Genomic DNA, 24,857 nt, shown 5'->3' on the forward strand with positions numbered 1-24,857 from the left:
TCCGGCGCCACAATTGGCACCTTTCAGGGGGGAGGGGGTGCAGGTACCTGTACAGTACAGGTATCTGCACCCACTTCCAGGATAGCTCTCTGCGGAAAGGGGCGTAGATTATGCCCCTTTCCGAAAGTCCCCCGCTGCCTGCTGGGAAACACACAGATCCCAGAGGCAGCGGGTCCATCCTTATTGTGCAGCGTGACTCGCGCATGCGCAGTAGGGAACCGGGAAATGAAGCCGAAAGGCTCCACTTCCTGATTCCCATACCCAAGATGGCGGCGGCAGCACCCGAGAGACGATCGAGAGATCGGCTTCGGGTGCCGACATCGCGGGCGCGCTGGACAGGTAAGTGTCACTATTTTAAAAGTCAGCAGCTGCAGTATTTGTAGCTGCTGGCTTTTAAAAAAAAAAAAAAAAACGCGGACTCCCGGCGGACTCCCGCTTTAAGTCTTGTTAAAAAAAATAATAACAATGTTATATTTATCTGGCTTGGGTTCCCCCATAGCAAGCTGATTGCTGTGGGGGCACTAGACAGGAGGGAAGGGCCAGGAGCAGCAAAGAGGCACCCGAGAAGAGGAGGATCCAGGCTGCCCTGTGCAAAACCAACTGCGCTGGGCAGCCTGGATTCTTCTCTTCTCGGGTGCCTCTTTGCTGCTCCTGGCCCTTCCCTCCTGTCTAGTGCCCCCACATCAAGCAGTTTGCTATGGGGGCACCCGAACCAAGCTGCAGCTCCGTGTGTTAATTCAGTCCTCCTCTGCTGATTGGCTAACTGACTTTGACAGCCGCAGGAGTTAATGGCTTTGCTGCTGTGTCACAGCCAATCAGGAGGGAGAGCCCCAGACGGCTTAGGGACTCGTGGACAGCCAAGTATTAGGGGGTGCTGGGGAGGCTGCTGCACACAGAAGGCTTTTTATCTTAATGCATTAAGATAAAAAAACAAAAAAACCTTCTGCCTTTACAACTCCTTTAACCACTTGCTGACTGCCAGCCGCCGATCGACTACAGCAGAATGGCACTCTTGCGCGAATCGCCGTAGCTGTACGGCGATCGCTTTAAGGAGTATAGGGGGCACGCACACCCTGCCACATCCCTAGGGAGCCATGATGTCCACCGGGCACCCGCAATCGCTCCTGACAGAGCGAGAACGGGGATTTGTGTGTGTAAACGCACAAATCCACATCCTGTCAGAGGAGAGGAGACAGATCGTGTGTTCCTAGTATACCGGAACAAGGATTGGTCTCCTCCGCAAGTCAGCCCCATCCCCCCCACAGCACACACAGTGTGGGAACACATTTAACCCCTTAATCGCCCCCTAGTGTTAACCCCTTCCCTGCCAGTGACATTTATACAGTATTTAGTGCATTTTTATAGCACTGATCACTGTATAAAGGTCATTGGTTCTAAAAATGTGTCAAAAGTCTCTGATTTGTCCGCTGCAATGTCACATTGCTAGTACAAAAAAATACCATAAATCTATCCCTTATTTTGTAGATGCTATAACTTTTGCATAAACCAATCAATATACACTTATTGCAATATTTTTTTTTTTTTAAACAAAAATATGTAGAATACATGTCGGTATAAGCTGAGGAAGATTTTTTTTTTTTTTTTTAAATTTTGGGATATTTATTATAGCAAAAAGTAAAAAAAATGTTTTTTTTTTCAAAATTGTCTTTTGTTTATAGCGCAAAAAATAAAAACTGCAGGGGTGATCAAATACCACCAAAAGAAAGCTCTATTTGTGGGAAAAAAAGGACCTACATTTTGTTTGGGCACAGCGTTGCAACACCACGCAATTCTCCGTTAAAGCGACGCAGTGCCGCATCGCAAAAAATGGCTTGGTCAGGAAGGGGGTAAATCCTTCTGGGGCTGAAGTGGTTAACAACACACTATTTTCTGCAAAAAACACACAGACACACACACACGCACACACACACAGTCCAGCTCGGGAGCGTTCCCACGTGAGTGCCCCAATAGCGAGCAGCTTGCTATTAGGGCAATCACAGAAGAGGAGAAGCAGACAGCATAGGGAGTAGAGTCCAGAAGAGGAGTTTAAGGGTGGCTCTGTGCAAAACTATTGTAAAGAGCAAGTAAGCCTGTTTTATTTTAGGAAAAAAAGTGGGTTTACAACCTCTTTGTTATAGCAAAGTGAAGAGTTTATTCAACTGGTTGATATCATGGCCTTGTTTTGTTTTAAACATGGTTAACTTTCATTTTTGCCTCTTTTTTATTTTATTTATAGGTCAATGTTGGCTGTGTTCCGAAAAAGGTAAACCTATATATTATCACATATTTGTATGTATTCCTGCACACATTGTGCTATTGATGTTTTTATGCAAGTTAGACAGGTGCTTTTGTAATTTCAGACCAGCAAGATAGCGAGGTCCCTTATGAACTCAGACCAGCAAGATAGCTAGACCTCTCCTGCTGTAAGTTTTAGGTCAGCAAGATAGCTAGGCCCTTTATAAATTTAGGGCAACGAGATAGCCGGGCCCCTTTTTAATTCAGGCCAGCAAGATAGCCAGACCCCTCTTTAGAAGGTTGAGGTCAGCAAGCTAGCTAGGCCTCGTATAAATTCAGGACAGCAAGATAGCCAGGCTCCTTTATAAGTTCAGACCAACAAGGTAGCTAGACCCCCCTCGATAACTGGAGAATCTGAGAAGGTGGGTTTTGCTGGCCTTACAATTTGATATTGCTGGGTGACAGGCATGTACTGGCCATCGGGACTACCGGGAGTTTCCCGGTGGGCCGATGGCTCAGTGGGCCACTCTGATGTAAGGGGGCTGGTGATGGGCCACTCTGATGTAAGGGGGCTGCTGATGGGCCACTCTGATGTAAGGGGGCTGGTGATGGGACACTCTGATGTAAGGGGGCTGGTGATGGGCCACTCTGATGTAAGGGGGCTGGTGATGGGCCACTCTGATGTAAGGGGGCTGGTGATGGGACACTCTGATGTAAGGGGGCTGGTGATGGGACACTCTGATGTAAGGGGGCTGGTGATGGGACACTCTGATGTAAGGGGGCTGGTGATGGGCCACTCTGATGTAAGGGGGCTGGTGATGGGACACTCTGATGTAAGGGGGCTGGTGATGGGACACTCTGATGTAAGGGGGCTGGTGATGGGACACTCTGATGTAAGGGGGCTGGTGATGGGACACTCTGATGTAAGGAGGCTGCTAATGGGACACTCTGATGTAAGGGGGCTTCTCATGGGACACTCAAAATGTAAGTGGGCCGGTCTGGATGAAGTCCAGGGCCAAATTTCTGTCCCAGTCCAGCCCTGCTGGGTGATATTAGAAATGACAGTATAAAAAAATGACAAATGGGAAAAGTCACTAACTGCTTGTGTACATAGGTTTTTGTTTGCAGCAGAACTGCTTTTTTACTCGTAAGAGTCAATGGAAATGTAAAAAACACCTTTAAGTAGATTAAATACAAATGTGAAGGAACTCTGAAACACAAGATGCATTTGTCATCTATACAAGTCCACAATACTTTCTATAGTTAATATAAGCATATATGCATAAGCATTCTAGGATCAATCTGAGATGGAGCAAGTTAACCTATAGTATGTTTCTAAACATTGAAGCTACAATCACACCTGAGCATTTTCAGCTCAAAAAAAGCTCCTAAAACACCTGAAAAACACCCAACAAGCAAAATCCCATTAATTTCAATGGCACCTGTTCACATCTGAGCATTTTATCACCTAAAGTAAAGCGCCTGAAAAACGCCCTAAGCTCAAAAAAAGAACATGCACTTCTTTGGGGCAGATTACAGGTGGTGTTTTCTGCCTTTTACTGGTGACCAGAACAAAATCGCGGTAAGACCGTGTGACTTTGAAACACCCAGGTGTTAATGCAGCCTAAGGGAAACCACAAGAGAACACATGAAGACTCCAAGCAGATTGTTTCTGGTGGCAGTTGGTCCTGCCTAGGTACTGCAATGTAAACTACTAAGTTGCAATTCTTATTTATCTCTATTTCCTATTTCACAACTAATGCTAATGAAATTTGCTGAAATAATCTTGTGGTCTAATGGCTCAAGCTCAGCCCTTGAAAGGAATGCTTGAGGTGTGTGTGTAATATATATATATATATATATATATATATATATATATATATATATATATATATATATATATTATGTTAATTAAAATAAATGTTATTGTGGCAATTTGTGCTAATATATCTAATGCTAAGGTCAGCTGTGGACAGTTCGAATCTCAGCCAGTTCAGCAGGAACCGGCCGAGATTCGAACCATGTATGGGCAGGCTGAATTGTACCTGCCAGATTTTACTTGCGATTATCACTAGTGGCTGCTAATCACTCTTGACAATAATCACTGTATGTCTTGGCAGGAGAGATTCCCCTGTTAGCACTGTCTGTATTTATGGGGAAATCATGCTAATTCCTTCCTGGCAACCTGTGGTTGTAGGAAATACATTTTACACTGCCTAACTCTGGTCATATAAATCCTCTGTTATAACAACGCTCCAGTAAAAGATATAGAGAATAGTATGACTGCTTAAAGAAAACCTGTACTGAGAGAACATGTAGGCTGGTAGTCAAGCTGATCCAGTGGCTTCAGTACTTTCTGACCTAGAGCAAAAATACAGATCAGATTTCTGACTTTACTCCAGAATTCTAATTTCCATACGTAGTCAGGTCAGTGACAGAGGAAAGCACTGAAGTTGTTTTTTTTTAATCTGCAAGTATTTTTTATATAGAGCAGAGACAGTTTACATATTTCTCTTAGTACAAACGTTTCCTTTAAACCTTTTCCAAAATCGCTCTGTGCTGAGTCGCATTGATGTGAATGGGCACCACTGAAAACAATACAATTTCCATTGTCATGTGATTCTGTGCAACTCAAATCGCATCTGGAATTGCATTAGTGTGAATAGAGCCTTAGAGATGTTAGCGTTGGCTGTGACCTTTGATGTTATACATCACACCACTGTATTTGTTTGATCTGGTGTGATGTCTTATTCAGGACAACCTGAATTTTCATGGCATTTATTCAACTAGAAATGTTCCTTAAAGTGGCTGTAAACCTTAGACATGAAATATGAACAAAGCATATCTCTCTGTACTATGTACTTGTCTCAATCCAGAGCACAAGTGTTGTTACTGTCTGCTGATTTGTTATTTTGCTATCAGCATGAATCACTTCTGAAAAGTTTTCCTGACACTAATGCCACGTACACACGACCGGACTTAGGTCCGACAGACTTTCGACGGAGTTCTGACGGACTTTCCGAATGAACGGACTTGGCCACACACAATCACACCAAAGTCCGACGGATTCGAACGTGATGACGTACGACTGGACTAGAATAAGGAAGTTCATAGCCAGTAGCCAATAGCTGCCCTCGCATCAGTTTTTGTCCGTTGGACTAGCACACACACGAGCGGATTTCTCGGTAGGAACTGGGTCCGGCGGAGTTCTGGCGGAAAAATTTGAAACATGTTCCATTTCTAAAGTCTGTCAGACTTTTGCAAATCAAAAGTCCGCTGCAGCCCACACACGATCGAATGGTCTGCCGGAATCATTCCGTCGGACTTTTGATGTTGAAAAGTCTGGTCGTGTGTACGCGGCATTAGAGAAAAATGGTGAGGGAGTGGGAGCTCCAGCAGACTGACAGCCTCAGCTCTGTTCCTGTGTGCTGTGTGGAGGGATGGGGTGTCTCTTCCCTCCAATCAGATCTCAGAACTCTCAATTCAGCTGTCCACCCCCCCCCCCCCCCCCAGCTCAGACAAGATTGATAAATTCTGTACTTTGGATGTAGAGAAGAGAGGGCTACAGATAAACAGGTACAACTCATGTAGAGGAATTTGTTTGATCTCTGTGTATAACCTGAGGCCAGTCACTTCAATAGGTATATGTGGGGATCTACAACCATTTTAAGGATTTCAATCCATGCTGACTTGAAAGCGTCATGTAGATCCTGCTGTTTTACCTATTTATATTAACAAGCCAGTGTTCCTAATATAGCGGTCTTTTGAACATTACCAGAAAATTTCTAATTATTTTTCTGTTATGTGTGCCCCACAGATCATCATTTTATTATTATTAGTTTAAAATTACCAAATTACCCAGCCAATAATAAGTCCTACTAAGAATATTGTGCCTAACCAACAGATAATGTGGAATGCTGCCATTCACTCAGAGTACATGCATGATCATGAAGACTATGGATTTCAGGTTTCCGATGCAAAATTTACCTGGAAGTAAGTATGCGATATTGGCAATATGCATAGAATGATGAATAAAAGTTCTAATCTGCTTTGAGTGTTAAAATAGTGATGTCTACTTGCTAATAATTCTACTACTATTGATATTATAACGAGCATGTTTGTTCTGTTTACATATTTATCTGAAATGTATCGCCAATATTTGACATGAAAGGTGTTGTGTAACCTCTGTTTTCTTCTCTTTTGTATTTTTTATTTATTGTCTGGCATAAAAAGCACTTGAGGGTTTCAGTGACAAATGTATACAGAAATGTAACCGTGCTGGCGTATTCTTAATGTTAAAGCATAACTAAAGGCAAAACTTTTTAATTTATATTATCTTCAAGCTACAAACTGACCCTCCTTATTTTTAAAATATGATTTAGGAATGAATGGACTTTACTGAACAGAAAACATATACCAATGAAAGTCATTCGTTTAAGAAATTTTTTTCAAATTGTCTGGTCATTGCAGTTGAAAACCAACGTAGATTTGACCCATTCATGATTACAAAAAAACTGATAGTAGGATTGTGACAGGAGTGTGAGTCGGGACAGAGCATTGTGATTTGCTGTCTGCCATGAGGTGACCAGAGCAGCTTGTGGAAAGAAGTGGTAACTTTTTAGTTTTGGCAAGTTGTAAAGCATCCCTCTTCGGCCACCTCATCTCCTAGTCACAGCACAACCTTCTCACCCACTTCCCAAATAATAAAGTGTTCCAGCCACGTGACCCCCTGCTCATAGTATATCATCTGGTCATCAGAGTCTACGCCCACGGTGCAATCTGAGCAGCCACACCACCTCGCACTAACCGTGCAGTCTACTAACCTAATTAATCCTCCCACTTAAAAAGTGCATAAGATGCAAACTATGCTAAAATACAGGTAACCGCTGGCCAAATGACTTTGATGTCAACTACCAGAACCTCGCAGACACTCAAGACTTTGACATTGGAAAGTTTAATAACAGGTGATGGGCCTTTTGTGCTGGAGGGACTAACAAAGTTTGGCCAGCAGTGGTGACCGCTCATGGAGGGTGCAGGAGTGCCACCCCCCTAATCCATGCGCCAGCTTCTAATCTACATGCAGGGCACTTGACGCATGGATTCCAATGCAGGTTTTTTTTTTCCTTCAAACCACAGGATTAGAGCCTGAGGCTCTACTTGTGTTTTAGATAGTGATGTTAATAGTCATGTTACAAACTTTTATTTGTTTTTATTTTTTTCCTTCTTAGGGTTATTAAAGACAAACGAGATGCCTACGTAAACCGCCTCAATGACATCTACCAAAATAATCTTAACAAGGTATATTTCCTTCAAACACTTAGCTGGTCAAATACTGGTAGTATAATTTTCTTCTCAACTGTCGTACTTTTAGACTATACATTTCAACTCCAGATTATAAATTGCAAATTCAAATTCTGAACTGCAATGCCCTGTCGCATAGACTTACCAATTTAAACACCTTTGTGAAGGGCCATCTTCACTCATGTGAGATGCACAGGTATTCTGTGCAAACCAGTGTAGGCAGCCTGTTCAAAGTAATGACAGACAGCAGCATGTATCTCCAAGCACGTTCATGCAGGTCTGATGCATGAATCAGGATGCATACAGGCTACATACCAAGTCATGCATCAGTCCAGCATCTAGACTCCAGGATGCACTTAGAGATATGTGCAGCCAGCTGCTGAACATTAATTTGAATGAGCTGCTCCTTTGGGTCTGCACAAAACACCCGTGCATCTTACGGGGGTCAACACGAGCAATTACACGGGGTGTACAGATCAGTATTTCCATGTGAATGAGACCCAAGAGTAAGTACTACAGGGAAAAGTTTAGTTATGGGTCCAGTGGAAAAGGGTCTGTGTCCCTGTTGATGGAAAAAAAAAGTATTGGTAGAATTTATTGTAAACAGAACTTTTGCAAAAATGGACTTCATAGCTGCTGTGAAGAAGCTGTGATTGAGGAGAGCTGGTGTGGGACCCTCCTGGACACTCCCTAACGAAGTTCCTGTGTGGTGCAGGCTGTTCCTGAAAAAAATCTTCTTGCTATTGATCTGTTATGTAACACTGTATGTATTTACAATATATTGATCTTTGCCAGGCAGAACATGAAGTACATAAATTTACCTATTCCTCTTGTGGGGTGTCTGTAATGTTATGTCTCTGGTGTATAGTCCTTGACGTGATCATGCAAAAGGACTTTGCTAAAAGTTAATCCAGTGTTTTCTGTCTGTGGCACAGGCTCAAATAGAGATAATCCGAGGTTATGCAACATTTACATCTGACCCAGAGCCAACACTAGAAGTAAATGGCCTGAAGTACACAGCCCCTCACATTCTTGTTGCCACAGGAGGCAAACCTTCAATGCCAACAGATGAAGAAGTACCAGGTATCTACACCATATTCATTGATCAAGATAGCCAGACAAAATATAGTCCTGATTGTGATCACACTTTATTTAGCATTCCTATGAAAGTTGGCCCAGGTATTAGAGATATGTCAGTCTAGCTTACCCTGTAAAATCCTAAATGTTGAAAATACACAAAATTCACAAACATTTTCCCTATCCCTTTTTGTTTATTCCAGTATGCTAAATGCTTGATAATATCTGCTCTTTATCTAATTTTGCTGTGCCACCTTTGAAGATTTCCCCTCACTTCCTGCCTCAGTGATTGTTATTGATTATGTTGACCTTTCAGGAAGGGAAAGGAAAACAAAAAAAGAAAAATACTTTCTTCTTAGTTCATTGAGGGACACAGAAAGTCTAATATAAGGGTTATACTTTCACCTACAGGAGGTTTGGACACAAACAAAAAAGTGTCAGGGCCCTCCACAGCAACTCAGGACTTGGTGGACTAATCCCTTGCTGAAACTAAAAGCAGAGGCTATAAGCCTGCTCCAGTGCCATTGCCTACAGAGTCATCCTGGGGCCTTAGAGCAGCCCCAATCCACCGAGCAACAGTCCCAACAGTCTGCCTCTGAGGAGCTGCAATTGCCTGCCATCTCAGAAATGCAAAGAATCATTTTGAACTTTATTGATGCAGTGTGGGCCATCTTGCATTTGGAAGATCAGCCCGCTGTCTCCATTATACCCTATGCTCTATTTAAGGTATTCCTATGCAGACTGGAAGCACCCTGAGAGGTCTTGGAACTGTTCAGTTTTTTTAAGAGAGAATTTGTTAAAGAGTGGTTTATACCCACTGTGCATCCATCAGTGAACCACCTTAACAGGAAAACTACTAGACCAGTAGTGTGTGCATACCTTAAAGGATTCTACTCACAAGCAGTTGGAATTCATCTTTAAATCCCAGTTTGATCTGGCTGGTTGTGTCTTCTGCCCTGTGTTGGCGATGATTTCAGTCTGTCAAACTTTGGGTTAGATATCTCAAAATTCTCTCCATCGCAGGGGTAGACCCCTTTTCAATTGAGTGTGTGGAACAGATGTATGGAGCCTTATTCATCTAAACTTGTATCCCGGTGCTTGGAGAACTCTGGTTAAGGTGCTGATGCCATTTTCAAAAAGAGAATCCACCTCGGGATGTTGTCTATTTGGTCCTGCGCTTGTTACTGTGATCATGATTGCCATAGGCCAGAGTGTACACCTGCCTTGACGTAGGAGATCTAGGGAGAGGTTGGCTGAATTTCATCCTTCTCCTGCATCTAATTCTGCAGTAGGTGCCTTCTGGCCCTCATAGCCTGATTCTCAGACAGCCCATAGGTCATAAAGTCAGAGAGCAGCCAAGCGTTCTGATACTACTGCATAAAGGTGTGCCACCATTTTGACAAATGAGGAGCTGATTGTGAACCCTGGGGAATTTTGTAGGTATTTTCATCTCTTGCTTTCCCGATTTTAGAGGGTATCCCTTTAGGCTCACAGGATAATCCCAAACCTCTAATGCTCCAGCTGCTCGTTTTTTATTTTCCCTGTACCACTGCACAGATTAATTCTCCTTCTCCAGCTCTCATGGGTTCCTTCCACCCCTGGAGTTCCCGTCCATTTTGGTTATAGAGGGTCAGGGGGTGCAAAGGTCCTGGGCCTTTTCTTGTAGACCAGCTAGTCATTATCAGAGTACAGGGGGTGCAGGGCCAGGATAGAGTGCTGGTGGGTACTGAAAGTGGGCTTACCTCTTACATAGGTAAGCTTATTCTCAGCTGGACTCTGGCCAGAGCAATCTGCGGGGGTGATCCACTGCATCATTTCCAGAGGGATTTCCACATGTGTTTTAAGGCATCTATGCTGCTGTAACAGCAACCATTATTTCTGGGGAGTTCACAGTTCACTCAGTGGTGGTGGACTATTAGTTTGGACACAACTGCTGTACACTTATCACTGGAATGGTGGCATTTTAATTTTTAATTTGTTCATCCATTTGGACTATTTTTGGTGCTACATTTACTAGAGCTGCACGATTAATTGTTAAAAAATTGTGGGCTTGATTTAACCCCCCTCACGATCTCTATTCAGCATTTACATGATTCATTCATGTAAGTGCAGAGCTGTTCTCTACTTACTTAGAGCTCTGAAAAACAAAACAAAAAAAAAGCTGGCATATGTTTATCAACATTGTCAGCGCTGGGAGATAACTATGAACTAAGTATCTTTAAGGCCTCATGCACACGAGACGCAGTTAAACGTGTGTTCAGAGGCAGTTGGACACTTTTTTCAACTGCTCTTGAACTCATTCAATGTTATCCTATGTATCCATGCACACAGTCTCGTTTTTTGCCGTTTTTATGCAGTTGCGTTTAACCTCGTTTTTCCAGAAGCAAAAAAATGGGTTCAGACGCAAAAGTTTCCATGTTTCAGACGCAAAACGCGGTAAAACGCGGCAAAACGCCGCTACCTCGTTTATAAGCGTTTTTAAAGGTGACCTTTTTTTTTACATTAAAAATCTCAAAAATGATTGCAAATGATGAAAAACCATTAGAAAAATATTTTAAACAATTGCAATTGCAAGTGGACAATCCACAACTTGTGGCAAGTGACATGGCAGGTGGCAAGTGACGTGGCAAGTGGACAATCCACAACTTGTGGCAAGTGACATGGCAGGTGGCAAGTGATGTGGCAAGTGGACAATCCACAACTTGTGGCAAGTGACGTGGCAGGTGAAGTGGCAAGTGACGTGGAAAGTGGACAATCCACAACTTGTGGCAGGTGACGTGGCAAGTGACCTGGCAGGTGACACGGCAAGTGACCTGGCAGGTGACGTGGCAAGTGGAAAATCCACAACTTGTGGCAGGTGACTGGCATGTGACGTGGCAAGTGGACAATCCATAACTTGTGGCAGGTGACTTGGCAAGTGATGTGGCAAGTGGACAATCCACTTGTGTCAGGGGACGTGGCAAGTGACGTGGCAAGTGGACAATCCACAACTTGTGGCAGGTGATGTGGCAAGTGATGTGGCAAGTGGACAATCCACTTGTGGCAGGTGACGTGGCAGGGGACGTGGCAAGTGGACAATCCACAACTTGTGGCAGGTGACGTGGAAAGTGATGTGGCAAGTGGACAATCCCCAACTTGTGGCAGGTGATGTGGCTAGTGACGTGGCAAGTGGACAATCCACAACTTGTGGCAGGTGATGTGGCAGGCGACGTGGAAAGTGGACAATCCACAACTTGTGGCAGGTGGCATGGCAGGTGACGTGGAAAGTGGACAATCCACATCTTGTGGCAAGTGACGTGGCAGGTGATGTGGCAAGTGACGTGGCAAGTGGACAATCCACAACTTGTGGCAGGTGATGTGGCAAGTGACGTGGCAGGTGATGTGACAAGTGGACAATCCACATCTTGTGGCAAGTGACGTGGCAGGTGATGTGGCAAGTCACGTGGCAAGTGGAAATCCACAACTTGTGGCAGGTGATGTGGCTGGTGACGTGGCAAGTGGACAATCCACAACTTATGGCAGGTGGCATGGCAGGTGACATGGAAAGTGGACAATTCACATCTTGTGGCAAGTGACGTGGCAGGTGATGTGGCAAGTGACGTGGCAAGTGGACAATCCACAACTTGTGGCAGGTGACGTGGCAAGTGACGTGGCAAGTGGACAATCCACAACTTGTGTCAGGTGACGTGGCAAGTGACGTGGCAAGTGGACAATCCACAACTTGTGGCAGGTGATGTGGCAAGTGATGTGGCAAGTGGACAATCCACTTGTGGCAGGTGACGTGGCAGGGGACGTGGCAAGTGACGTGGCAAGTGGACAATCCACAACTTGTGGCAGGTGACGTGGCAAGTGACGTGGCAAGTGGACAATCCACAACTTGTGTCAGGTGACGTGGCAAGTGACGTGGCAAGTGGACAATCCACAACTTGTGGCAGGTGATGTGGCAAGTGATGTGGCAAGTGGACAATCCACTTGTGGCAGGTGACGTGGCAGGGGGCGTGGCAAGTGGACAATCCACAACTTGTGGCAGGTGACGTGGAAAGTGATGTGGCAAGTGGACAATCCACAACTTGTGGCAGGTGATGTGGCAAGTGGACAATCCACAACTTGTGGCAGGTGATGTGGCAGGTGACGTGGAAAGTGGTGTGGCAAGTGGACAATCCACAACTTGTGGCAGATGATGTGGTTGGTGATGTGGCAAGTGGACAATCCACAACTTGTGGCAGGTGGCATGGCAGGTGATGTGGAAAGTGGACAATCCACATCTTGTGGCAAGTGACGTGGCAGGTGATGTGGCAAGTGACGTGGCAGGTGATGTGACAAGTGGACAATCCACATCTTGTGGCAAGTGGACAATCCAACACTTGTGGCAAGTGACGTGGCAAGTGGACAATCCACAACTTGTGGCAGGGGATGTGACAAGTGACGTGGCAGGTGATGTGGCAAGTGGACAATCCCCAACTTGTGGCAGGTGACGTGGCAAGTGGACAATCCAAAACTTGTGGCAGGTGACGTGGCAAGTGGACAATCCACAACTTGTGGCAAGTGACGTGGCAGGTGACGTGGCAAGTGGACAATCCACAACTTGTGGCAGGTGACGTGGCAAGTGACGTGGCAGGTGATGTGGCAAGTGACATGGCAAGTAGACAATCCACAACTTGTGGCAGATGACGTGGCAAGTCACGTGGCAAGTGGACAATCCACAACTTGTGACAGGTGCCGTGGCAAGTGACACGCTAAATACAAGTACACTGCAGCTCTCACAGCTGCTGCTACTCACTCTGGTCTCACAAAATTGCTGAAATAGTTAATAATACTGTTTTTTGAGCTGGGGAGGGTCTATGATGTTAGCTTAACTAAACGCTTCTAGACGCAAACGCGGTAAATCGCGGTAAAAATCGCGGCAAAACGCGCGTTTCTAAACGCCGGTTTCAGCTTTTAAAAACATGTGTCCAGCATGTGTCCAGAGCATCTGCGTCTCGTGTGCATGAAGCCTTAGACTCCTTTCACACTTGTGTGACTTATCCTGCGACTTGGGCCTGCAAAGTCGCATGACAAGTCGTACTCCATGATTTTCAATGAGTACCATTCATATCTATGCAACTTCAAAGTAGTCCCTGTACTACTTTTGGTCTGACTTTGATGCGACTTGAGGTCCATAGACCTCAACATTACACAAGCATTGTGTCAAGTCGTGGCAAAATCGCGCGATTTTTAGGTCCCACAAATGTGAAAGGGGCCCTGGTTCTTTTAGATCAAAGGAATGAACTGTGGGAACAGTGCCAATCCACTGTGGGTTCCCGCCTCGCACCTGACTCAAAAGGCAGCTCACACTGCCTTATGCAAACTGCTGCGGGTGTTAATACAAAGTTAATGGCTCCCCCAGATCGGTTTGCATATTGTGCAAAGTGTCAGTTCGGACATGAATCAGATCGCATGGGTGTGAACACCCATGCGATTCGATTCTGGTGCAGACCAAAAAAAGGGTCCTGCACGACTTTGGTCCAAATGCAATGTGAATTAAGCCATACAATCTGCCTGATGGGCTTACTTCCTCTTTCATTCCCTGCAAAGGTAAAGCATAATGGACTACTATGTATCGCATAGTAGTCCATTATGTGTCACTTACCTGACACAGGAGCCAGCGAAGTCACCGCTGTCCCCCGTAGTCCGGCGCATCCATCTTCTCGTGGGTCTCGCCGCTCCGCCACTGTCATTCGGCGAAGCCGTGATGACGTCACTCCCGCGCATGCGCACGGGAGCCGCCACGCCCGGCATTTCGCCGTTGACGGGTGCCGCGCTCAGTGCGCCTGTTCGCCGCTGTCTACGGCACATGCGCCATAGACAGCGGTGCCTGTCTTTCGGCAAATATCTCCTAAACCGTGTAGGTTTAGGAGATATTTCTTGGACCTACAGGTAAGCCTTAATCTAGGCTTACCTGTAGGCCAAAGTGTGTTGTAAGGGTTTACAACCACTTTAACCACTTACACAAAACTTATTTTTTTGATACTTGTTCCTTTCAAGTTAAAATCAGTATTTTCTGCTGCTAGACAATTACTTAGAACCTGCAAACATTAGATATATTTCCCTAAATGTCTTTCAGGACAACACCTGAGAGAGTGGCTCCACCTACTAGGAAACAGGAAACGCCAACTCCACCAAATTTTAAAAGGAGGCTTCTTCCCACAGCTCCTCAGTTTTTGTGTTTCCTCTGGGAAGGGAACACCTAGTTGGAGTTGGGGTCTCTTAGGTGCTGTCCTGAGAGGCCAGACTTCCTACCCCACCATACCTTTTTTTGCCTCCAGAGAGTCCGCCCCTCCCACACCGCACCAAGGGTAGCTGGTAAGAGAGCTTGACTGCTTCTGTGGCTGCACCTAGGCGGCGGCAGCTGTTTGCGGACAGCATGTCCGGCGCTACAGGCCTCCACCATTTTTTTGGTGGCAGAGTAGAGACTCGGTTGGCCGGAAATGAGGTATCCCACAAGAGGGGGAACAGGCGCAGCGTAATTTCTGCTGGAAATTGCGCAGGGGGAGAGGGGAGGAGCGATCCTGGTGCCTATATTCCGGTCCAAGACTGATGGACTCTGAAACCGGCGTTCTAAGCCACAAACAACGCAGCACCACAATGGACTCTGTGGCAGCGGCTAGTGGGACAGGCACCAGCAAGGCCCAGGTAAGGGGGTTTGGGGGGGGGGGTCTATTCTGTATACTGTGGTGCCTCTCTTTTTCCATTTTTTTTGTTTTCCCCCTGTTGGCTGGGGCCTGTCTGGGCACAGCGAGTTGGCTGTTGTACTACTTGTGCGCCTGTGGTGAGCCTGTTAGGAGGCAGGTTTGAATCACTGGGATGCTCTGGTTTTCTTTTTTTTTTTGCCAGGCTAAGAGCTCTGATCCAATGATCAAAAAGAGATGTCCCTCATGTAAAACGAAGTTACCTGAGGGTTGGAAGAAGATCTTGTGTCAAATTTGCATTGACTCTTTAGTTAAGGAAGAAGCTTCTTCTGCATGTAGCGATTTAATCGTCTCAGTTAAGAAAGCGCTAGATGCTACTATCAAATCTTTTCGCTCTTCTCTTACAACATCATCCTTACTCTGCCAACTACCTCAGGATTCTCTCAGGGCACACAATTAATCCCAGCGGTAGAGGCTGAAGCTGGTCCTCTTACCCAAGGGGAGCATCCCCCCTCTTGCTCCAGGGAAGAGGAAGAGGAAGGGGCAGAAGATGCACCTTCAAGATACAAAGTGTCTTTAGAACAAGTAGACAGTCTGTTGAAAGCAGTCTATGCAACATTGGGTTTAGGTGAAGAAAAGGAATTATTGCTGCATGACTGTACGCGGGGCTTAGTGAAACAAAAAGTCTTACTTTCCATGTGCATTCAGTAATCTCTGAAGCCATCAAAAAGGAATGGGCTGATCCAGAGAAAAAAATTTTTTTCCCAAGAGCACATAAAAGACTATTCCCGTTCAAGACCGAGGTTCTTTGAAACAAAGTTCCTAAATTGGACGTGCCATTTTCCCAAGTTTCCAGATTGACCAACTTGCCATTAGAAGACCTGGGGCTATTAAAAAGTCCAATGGACAAAAGGATGGATCAACAGCTTAAAAAGGCTTGGCAATCCATCATGGGCAACCTCAAACCAGCTATGGCTACTACCTGCGTTCTTAGAAATATGGAGTTCTGGCTAAATCAGCTAAAAGCCCACATTATAGCAGCTTCACCCAAGCAGGTGATACTAGATTCCTTTTCAACGTAGCAGCAGTTGTGGCATACATTTCGGATGCATCTGCAGAATCGATAAGGATATCGTCAAGATTTGCGGCCTTAACTAATTCAGCCTGAGAGCCCTATGGCTGAAGACCTGACCAGCAGACGCAGCGTCCAAAAGTAAATTGTGTGGAATTCCATTTATGGGAGATCTCTTATTCGGCCCTGATCTAAATTCAGTTCTAGATAGGACAGCTGATAAAAAGAAATTCCTTCCTCACTGGGAAAGCATGACAGAAAACCCATTTATTCTAGACATGCTGGCCCAGGGATATAAAATAGAGCTTTTGGATCTTTCTCCAGAAAGATACTTTGTAACAAACCTACCAAGGGACACAACAAAGGCCCTAGCCATGAAGAACCTGTTAGGGGAATCTGATACAACAGGGAGTTGTGCTTCAGGTATCTCCAGAGGAACGTTATCAGAGTTTCTATTCCCATATTTTCCTGATAAAGAAACCGTCGGGAAGCTTTCGTCTTATTCTCAACTTAAAATTTTTAAACAGGCCAGTCCGATACAGGAGATTCCGCATGGACTCCATCTTTTCGGTCAGAGGCCTCTTAATTGAGGGATGCTTCATGGCATCAATTGACCTAAGAGATGCGTACCTGCATGTGCTTATAGTCTAATAGTCTCAAAAGTACCTCAGGTTGGCAATAAATATGGGGAAGAAGGTGCTGCATCTGCAATTCAAGACCCTCCCTTTTGATCTTTCATCCGCCCCACAAATTTTTACAAAAATAATGGCGGAAGCTCTTGCTCCTCTCCGTCCGCAAGGAATTGTGGTAATCCCTTATCTGGACGACCACCTCTTCTTTGCCCCTTCCAGACAAAAAGGCCCACAGTCATTTGGAAACCTTGGGCTGGGTTGTGAACCTTCAAAAATTAAATTTCAATCCAGCTCAGCAAGTTCAGTTTCTAGGTATCAAATAGATTCTGTAGAACAAAGGTTTTTTTTTTTTTTCTTCCAGAAGAAAAGAAAAACAAAGTCATGAGTGTAGTAGCCAGGCTACAACCAAACCAGGAGATATCAATCAAAAAGGTTATGTCAGCCCTGGGAACCTTGACTTCGACAATGCCGGCCATTCAATGGGCGAAGCTCCATTTCAGGCCCCTCCCAGATTTTTCTCTTAAATGTTTGGTATCACAGCCCAGAAAACTTAGACACAAAAGTGCCCCCCCCCCCCCCTTTTCAGATAATTCCACTAGCATTCAGGAAAATACAAAGGGAAAAGTAATTCTGATCACTCCGTTCTGGCCGAAAGGAGCCTGGTTTTTCTCCATTCGACAAATGACAGTCAAACCACTCTGGCAGCTTCCGCTTAGACAGAACTTACTACTTCAAGGCACAGTATACCACCCGGATATAGCCAAATTAAGCCTCATCGCCTAGTATCTAAGGAGCAGCTGTTAAGGAAAAAAGGATAGTCAGGCGGCGTACACACGCGGGGACTGTTTGCCGAAACTAAGTTCGTCAAACAGTCCGCTCAAACTTTTGAATGAACGAACACGCCCACACACGGCACTTTTTGAGCGGACAAATACGGCAAACTTTGTTCGTCGTACTAAGTCCGCGCAACTTTTGAAATGAGCGGACTCGCCCACACACGAGGCAACAGTCCGCTCATTTCGAGCGCGTGTCAAGGTAGGCGGGGCCCGCGACGGAGACGTCGCGGGCTCCGCCGCCTGGAATGGACTTAAAGGGGAACCCCAACGCCGAAAAAAAATCGGCGTGGGGGTCCCCCCAAAGTCCACAACAGACCCTTGTCCGAGCACGCTACCCGGCCGGGCCAGGAAAGGGGGGCGAGCGAGCGCGCCCCCCCTCCCGAGCCGTACCAGGCCGCGTGCCCTCAACATGGGGGGTGCCTTGGGGAAGGGGGGGCCGCGCGGCCCCCCCACCCCAAAGCACCTTGTCCCCATGTTGATGAGGACAAGGGCCTCTTCCCGACAACCCTGGCCGTTGGTTGTCGGGGTCTGCGGGCGGGGGGCTTATCGGAATCCGGGAGCCCCCTTTAATAAGGGGGCCCCCGGATACCGGCCCCCCACCCTATGTGAATGAGTATGGGGTACAATGTACTCCTACCCATTCACCTGTAAAATAAAAGTACCCAAAAAAAAAACACAACACACGAGATAAAATATTTTATTGCACAGCTCCGGGGGTCTTCCGTCTTCGGGGGTCTTGTCCCCCTCTTCGGTTCTTCTGCCGGGCCACCGCGCCTTCTTATAGCTCTTTTGCAGGCGGTGGCCCGGTCTTCTGTCGCCGCCTTCCGTTCTTCTGTCGCCGCCTTCGGTTCTTCTGCCGGCCCCCCCTTCCCCAAGGCACCCCCCATGTTGAGGGCACACGGCCTGGTACGGCTCGGGAGGGGGGGCGCGCTCACTCGCCCCCCTTTCCTGGCCGGCCGGGTAGCGTGCTCGGACAAGGGTCTGTTGTGGACTTTGGGGGGGCCCCCACGCCGATTTTTTTCGGCGTTGGGGTTCCCCTTTAAGTCCATACCAGGCGGCGGGGCGGCACAGACAAAGAACTTGCGATTAGCACTCTTAAAGTCCAAGTTGGTGCCCCGGGAGTATACCTAGAAAGGCCAATTTCTTCAGTTCCTTTGGTTACAAGATTCTTTAACCTCCTTGGTGGTATTCCCGAATGTGGCTTGGTGTGAGATTTCAGTACCCTTATCGGTAAGCCTGAGCCACACTTGGGATTGCTTCGCTGGATCCTGGAAGAGGTTACTTACCTTGTCCCTGGGATCCCGCAATGTACTCCCGCTGTATGGCAGCCGGATCCTCCGCTCGATCCTCTGTGTGTTCCGGATTCCCTTTCCTGCGAGCGTCGCGAGGCAAGGGGGTTGAACCGGCGACAGATTCAAAAAGTATAAACAACACAATGCATTGTAATTACGTTACTGTATCTAATAAATTAACCTCAGTTTGCTCCTCAGTGCTTTATCCAGTGCCCTTGCCTGCAGTTTTACTGTACTTTCTGCCTGGAAACTGCAGAACGACCATGGCATCAAAAAAGCGTGCCTCTACCTCAAAAGCAGTTTGACATGCTGGAAAACCAGTGATAGCAATACAGAATCAATTGAGTGATAGCGATTAGTGGGGAAGTTTGTCAGACACAGAAAGTAATTTCTATGACAATCCTACGACTGACATCAGTGATGTGCTGAATTGGTGCTCTATGTGCTGTGGTATGGATCACGTAGTGCCCCTAAGATTCCCATTTACTGGAGCACCTGGTATCAAAGTGGATGTTGAAGATGATAAGACTATTGGCATACCTCCAACTATTTTTGACTGAAGAGCTTATTGAAAAAATAGTTACGGAGACAAACTGGTACCAGGAGCAACAAGCTGCTACACTTTGGAGGTTTTTAAGGAGCAGAAAGTGGGAAGCAGTGACCGAAGAGGACATTTGGAAATTTCTGGGCCTAATAATTCTTCAGGGAGTGGTGGGGAAACCCCTGCAGAAGTGATATTGGACAACCAATAAATTACTAGCCACTCCATTCTTTGGCATGGTCATGTCGGAGTACAAATTTTCCCTGATAATGAAATATTTGCACTTTGAAAATAATGAAGCATTTGATGAAACTACTCATCCAGCCCCCCAAACTCAAGAAGATTTGGGAGGTATATCAGATGATTATGAACAATTTCCAACAGAGCTATGTGCCAGATAGAGACATCAGCATAGACAAAAGTCTAATGGCCTACAAGGGAAGGCTCAGCTGGATAAACAATATAGCGTCAAAGAGGGCACGATTTGGCGTAAAACCTTTCATGTTATGTGAATCGAGCACTGGTTATATTTGGAATTCTGTCCTATACAACGGTAAAGGAACCAAATTCAACCAAAAATACAGTCATTATGGAATGGCAACCTCTTCAGTTCTTTAATTGAACCATTGCTGAATCAGGGCTATTGTGTAACCACAGACAATTTTTACACATCTCCTGAACTGGGAGTTCCTCCTACAGAGCGAAACAGATGCCTATGGAACCCTTAGGGCTAACCGGCGTGACATGCCACCAACCTTTGGCAATAACAAGCTCAAGACGGGAGAAATGGTTGCCTGACCAAAAGGCAAAATGATGGCACTGCTATGGCGTGATAAAAAAGATGTGTGCCTAATGAGTACAATCCATAACACCTCCGCTGTCATGGTACACACAAAAGGTGAGAAAGACATCATGAAACCACAAGTGGTTATAGACTACAACAACACCATGGAACGCCTGACTGGTCGTCACTTTATGGACCACATCCCACCAACTGAAAAAAAGGTAGCACCCACAAGGATGTGCATAGTTTGTTGCTCAAAGCATGATGTCACTGGAAGGAAAATCCAAAAAGAAACCAAGTTCTATTGTCCTGATTGTGACATTGGACTTTGTGCAGTCCCATGTTTCAAAGTTTACCATACACGGGATGTTTACTGAAGCAATATGACTAGCAATATTGCACCCTTGTTTGGCCCAAAATTTTTGAGTTGATTATATTATTGACAAAAATGTATTGAATAAAATGTGTTCTTATTATATATTGTTTGTTATTTATTATATTATAATTTATGATTTTGTGTTTCAAACTTTATCAGACTCTGGTTTGGACAGATTTAAGCGAGTTGTTCCTAAGCATTACAGGCCTACAATATAAAACACCAAATTTCAATGCAAAATAATTGTACCGTTTTCAACACCTAAAATCTGACATAATCATACCGCCAGGGAGGTTAAGGCACTTGCTAGGTCCGGGCCAGCTCCTACTAAACCTTTTCCTAAATGGGACCTGTCAGTAATTTTGCAAGCCTTCGCAAAAGATCCTTTAGAACCGTTAAAGACAATCTCCTTAAGGAATTTAACTCTTAAAGCGGTGTTCTTAGTTGCAGTTACATCCACAAGAAGAATCGGTGAACTACACGCTCTATCAGTAAAGGAACCTTTTTTGTTAATTTACCCAGATAGGATTTACTTAAAAGAGATCCAGGGTTTTTGCCAAAAGTAGTATCAGTTCATAACAGGTTACATGAAATCATCCTGCCAACTTTTTGTTCAAAGCCTTATGCAAAAAAGGAGAATTTATTCCATAACTTAGATGTAAGAAGAATTTTATTACATTACTTGGAAATAACAAGGGACTTTAGGTCTTTGGATTTTTTGTTATTTTTTTTCTGGCAACAGAAAGGGCCACCAAGCATCAAAGGGGTCAATTGCTAGTTGACTAAAATCAGCTATTTCAAAAGCTTATTCCCAGATGGGTTTGTTTCTCCCACTGGGAATACGAGCATACTCTACTAGAACTCTGGCCACTACATGGGCAGAAAAAGCGGGTGCCACCCCAGATCAAATTTGTATGGCGGCTACGTGGTCAAGTTATCTAACGTTTGTCCGTCATTACAGACAGGATCTTATGTCAGCCAGTGATCAGGCATTTGGCAGAAAGGTTCTGCAGGCTGTTGTCCCTCCCTAGTTGGTAAGTCTTGATTATCCTCTCAGGTGCTGTCCTGAAAGGAGTTTAGGGAAAATTCAAGTTAGACTTACCAGTAACATGTTTTCCAGGAGTCTTTCAGGACAGCAACAACCCACCCTTTTCTTGTTTATATATGTTGTGACTAACCATATTCTGATTATGTGTTCCAGCTGTGGGGAGAAGCCTCCTTTTTAAATTTTGATGGAGTTGGCGTTTCCTGTTTCCTAGTGGGTGGAGCCACTCTCTCAGGTGCATTCCTGAAAGACTCCTGGAAAACAAGTTACCGGTAAGTCTAACTTGAATTTTTTTTTTTTAAGCAGAGACCCTAAAAAACAAAATACCGGTTGTTGAAAAACAATTTCACGCTGTACTTGCACAGTGGTCTTTCAAAAGCAGTCTTTTGGAAAAAATAAATTTCAATTAATTAAAAAGAAAACTCAACAGTAAAGTTAGCCCAGTTTTTTTGTATAATGTGAAAGATGATGTTACACCGTGAGAATCGTGAGAGAATCGTGATCTTTAGTCAAAGCCAAAAAATCTTACTTCTCATTTTAGCCAGAATCATGCAGCTGCAACATGTACACATTTTGAACAATTTTTATTTATGATTGTCACTGTAATTAGACTTGAGCGCTACAAATCTTTATATATTTATAAATGAATCCTCTGCCCTTATGCAAGATGACAATGGGCAGAAATACTTGGGTGTTTTTTTAGCAAAGTAAACATGGAGACATGGATGGATGGGAGGGTTTGCTTTGAATATTAAAAATGAATTAAATGGTTCTTTTGGTTTGTGGCACTCGGATGCAATGTAGTTCTGCTTTATGGTGCTTTCTGGGCTGCAGGCAGTTCTCGGTTCTCTTCTTGGGCTTGTTGGCTATTTTTGCTGTTTTGCCTAGCCATCGGTTGGATTTTGGGCATCTCAACAGGATCTGGTTTCCTGTGTTCTTTAATTGACAAGAAAATAATATGATCTTTATAATCACCATAAAATTTCTTGAAGTTCATTGAGGGACACCAGTACTACCCCCAGTGTTTCTATTCACACTCATGGTACTGCTTTCTACAAACCTGGGTAGAGGAGGGGTTTTCCTGAAGCTGACCTACATTTGTTTTGTTTGCCAATTCTCCTGTAGGCGGTAGTATAACTGAACAATATCTGAATTCCTAGGTCCCTCAATAGACTTTAAGAAAAGGATTTTGCAGTGAGTACAAAAAATCCTCCATCTGCTTTTTATTGTTTGTGTACCCATTAGACATTTTGGGCATAAAGTGAGGTAAAATCTCCCTAGTGGGTACACAAACAATAATAGCCAACAGGATTGCTAACCCTTCCCTGCTATATCCTAAACTAAAAAAAAATGTTGGGTTTAGTTAGAAATGATGGCATATATTTATTATAGTTGCAGCATTTTGATTACATCATTGAACTGATTTGTGATGTTTTATTTTGAAGGTGCAAGTTTAGGTATCACAAGTGATGGATTTTTTGAACTTGAAGATCTGCCTAAGTAAGTACTTTTATTTATAATTTGTTTATAGTTTGGAACAATAGTTATCTATATTATGATATTAACCAAAGTCAGCGTTTCAGGTTTTAGAAGTAATGTAGCCATAAACTGCCCGCTTCTCCTAGCACACCCTACACTTTTAAAACAGTAGTCTAAAAGACCTCCACATCTGTGTATTAAAATGCAATTTTCATCTGCATGATCTGGACATTTGACTTGGGTATTTAATGTTTGACATTGGCAGATATTCTATGTGTTTGACCAGAGCACCTAAAACTAATTCTGCAAGTTGCTTATGATAGACTAGACTGCTGGAGTCTCAAACTTTTTTTTTAGCAGCACTGTGGCACTTCACTTTACATTTTTGTTACATTATACAAACAACCTCTAGTAGAGGTTGTTTGTATAATGTAGCAAAAATGTAAAGTGACGCGCCACAGTGCTGCTAAAAAAATATCCAGATATGACAATCCAACAAAAAAAAAGGTTCTTTGTGTCTTAGTTTGTGGTAAAAAATGCTGGCTATAAATAAAAATTCAGGGAGCCATGATCTAAATTATAGCAACTGAACGGTTCATTTGTTTCCCAGAGCAACCAATTTCTGATTTAATTCTCCCACTGCAAGTAAAGTAATAAAATAAAATCTATTTTCTCTTATATTCACCGACCGACACAGCTCCTCTCTGTAACTACATAGGTTGTATAGCCTGCCATTAGGAGAAACTAGGCAAAATTGTTACACAATACACAGAACTTTAATCCCGCCCCGCTATCAACCCTTCTCCTGCTGCTAGCAGCTTCAGTTTTTATTTTGCCTAGCAAGGAGAATGACCTAGGAAACCCTGCGGGCCTCTCGGTCCATATTTTTACTGCAGGTTTGCTGCTTTTTGCGCAAGATGAGAGATCCTGAGATCTTCTATCAACTGCTGGCTGGGTGACAGGCTGGTTAATGATATCCTTGTAGTCTCCCCAGTCCGGCCATCGAGCGTGAGCAGGCCGCAGCTACGGCTCGGCAGGCCACTACATACCTCATGCTCCAGAGGTGGTCGTGAGCTTCAATGCTCCGGGGTATACATATGACATATATCTGGATCACAGTATACCGAGGCCAACAGCTACCCTGTAACTGCGCAGGTGTAGGTCTGTGATGGAATGTCTCCCAGCTCTTCAGGACTGGTAAGTACGGCTCTCCCTGCCTCGGCGGGGTGAGCAGCTGGGCATTCCCTGGGGGGTCGATTCGGGGGCCACCTCACCTCCTTATCTTCTCTCCCAAGTCCCTATCACCCCTCCCTTCCCCCTCTGAGGGGGATGTCTGCATGCGCTGCGGGCGGTGTATGTGTGTGTGGGGGGTCGCTGTTTCTCACCTGTGGGGGCTCTGTGCGTTTGCTAGTCAGTCCTGGTCCAGGTCTGAGGGTCCCAGAAAAGCAGTTTTTGTGGAGGTTGTCTGTCTGTCGGCAGGCAACTCGTTTTTTATTTTTGCTCTCTTCACCGCATGGCG

At 44.9% G+C, this 24,857-nt stretch overlaps 1 protein-coding gene across 1 annotated transcript in view; it reads left to right on the forward strand.

The window, feature by feature from the left end:
* GSR (glutathione-disulfide reductase) overlaps nucleotides 1-24,857 on the forward strand; it is a 63,794-nt gene that overhangs the window by 5,384 nt on the left and 33,553 nt on the right. Inside the window, 5 exon segments of the mRNA XM_077476117.1 lie at nucleotides 2,237-2,263; nucleotides 6,140-6,228; nucleotides 7,464-7,533; nucleotides 8,472-8,619; nucleotides 23,305-23,359. Of these exon segments, the coding sequence (XP_077332243.1) occupies nucleotides 2,237-2,263; nucleotides 6,140-6,228; nucleotides 7,464-7,533; nucleotides 8,472-8,619; nucleotides 23,305-23,359 (389 nt within the window).

Source organism: Lithobates pipiens, unplaced genomic scaffold, assembly GCF_037356315.1.
Source record: "Lithobates pipiens isolate NorthernLeopardFrog02 unplaced genomic scaffold, aLitPip1_a1.2 Scaffold_13, whole genome shotgun sequence".
NCBI lineage: Eukaryota > Metazoa > Chordata > Amphibia > Anura > Ranidae > Lithobates > Lithobates pipiens.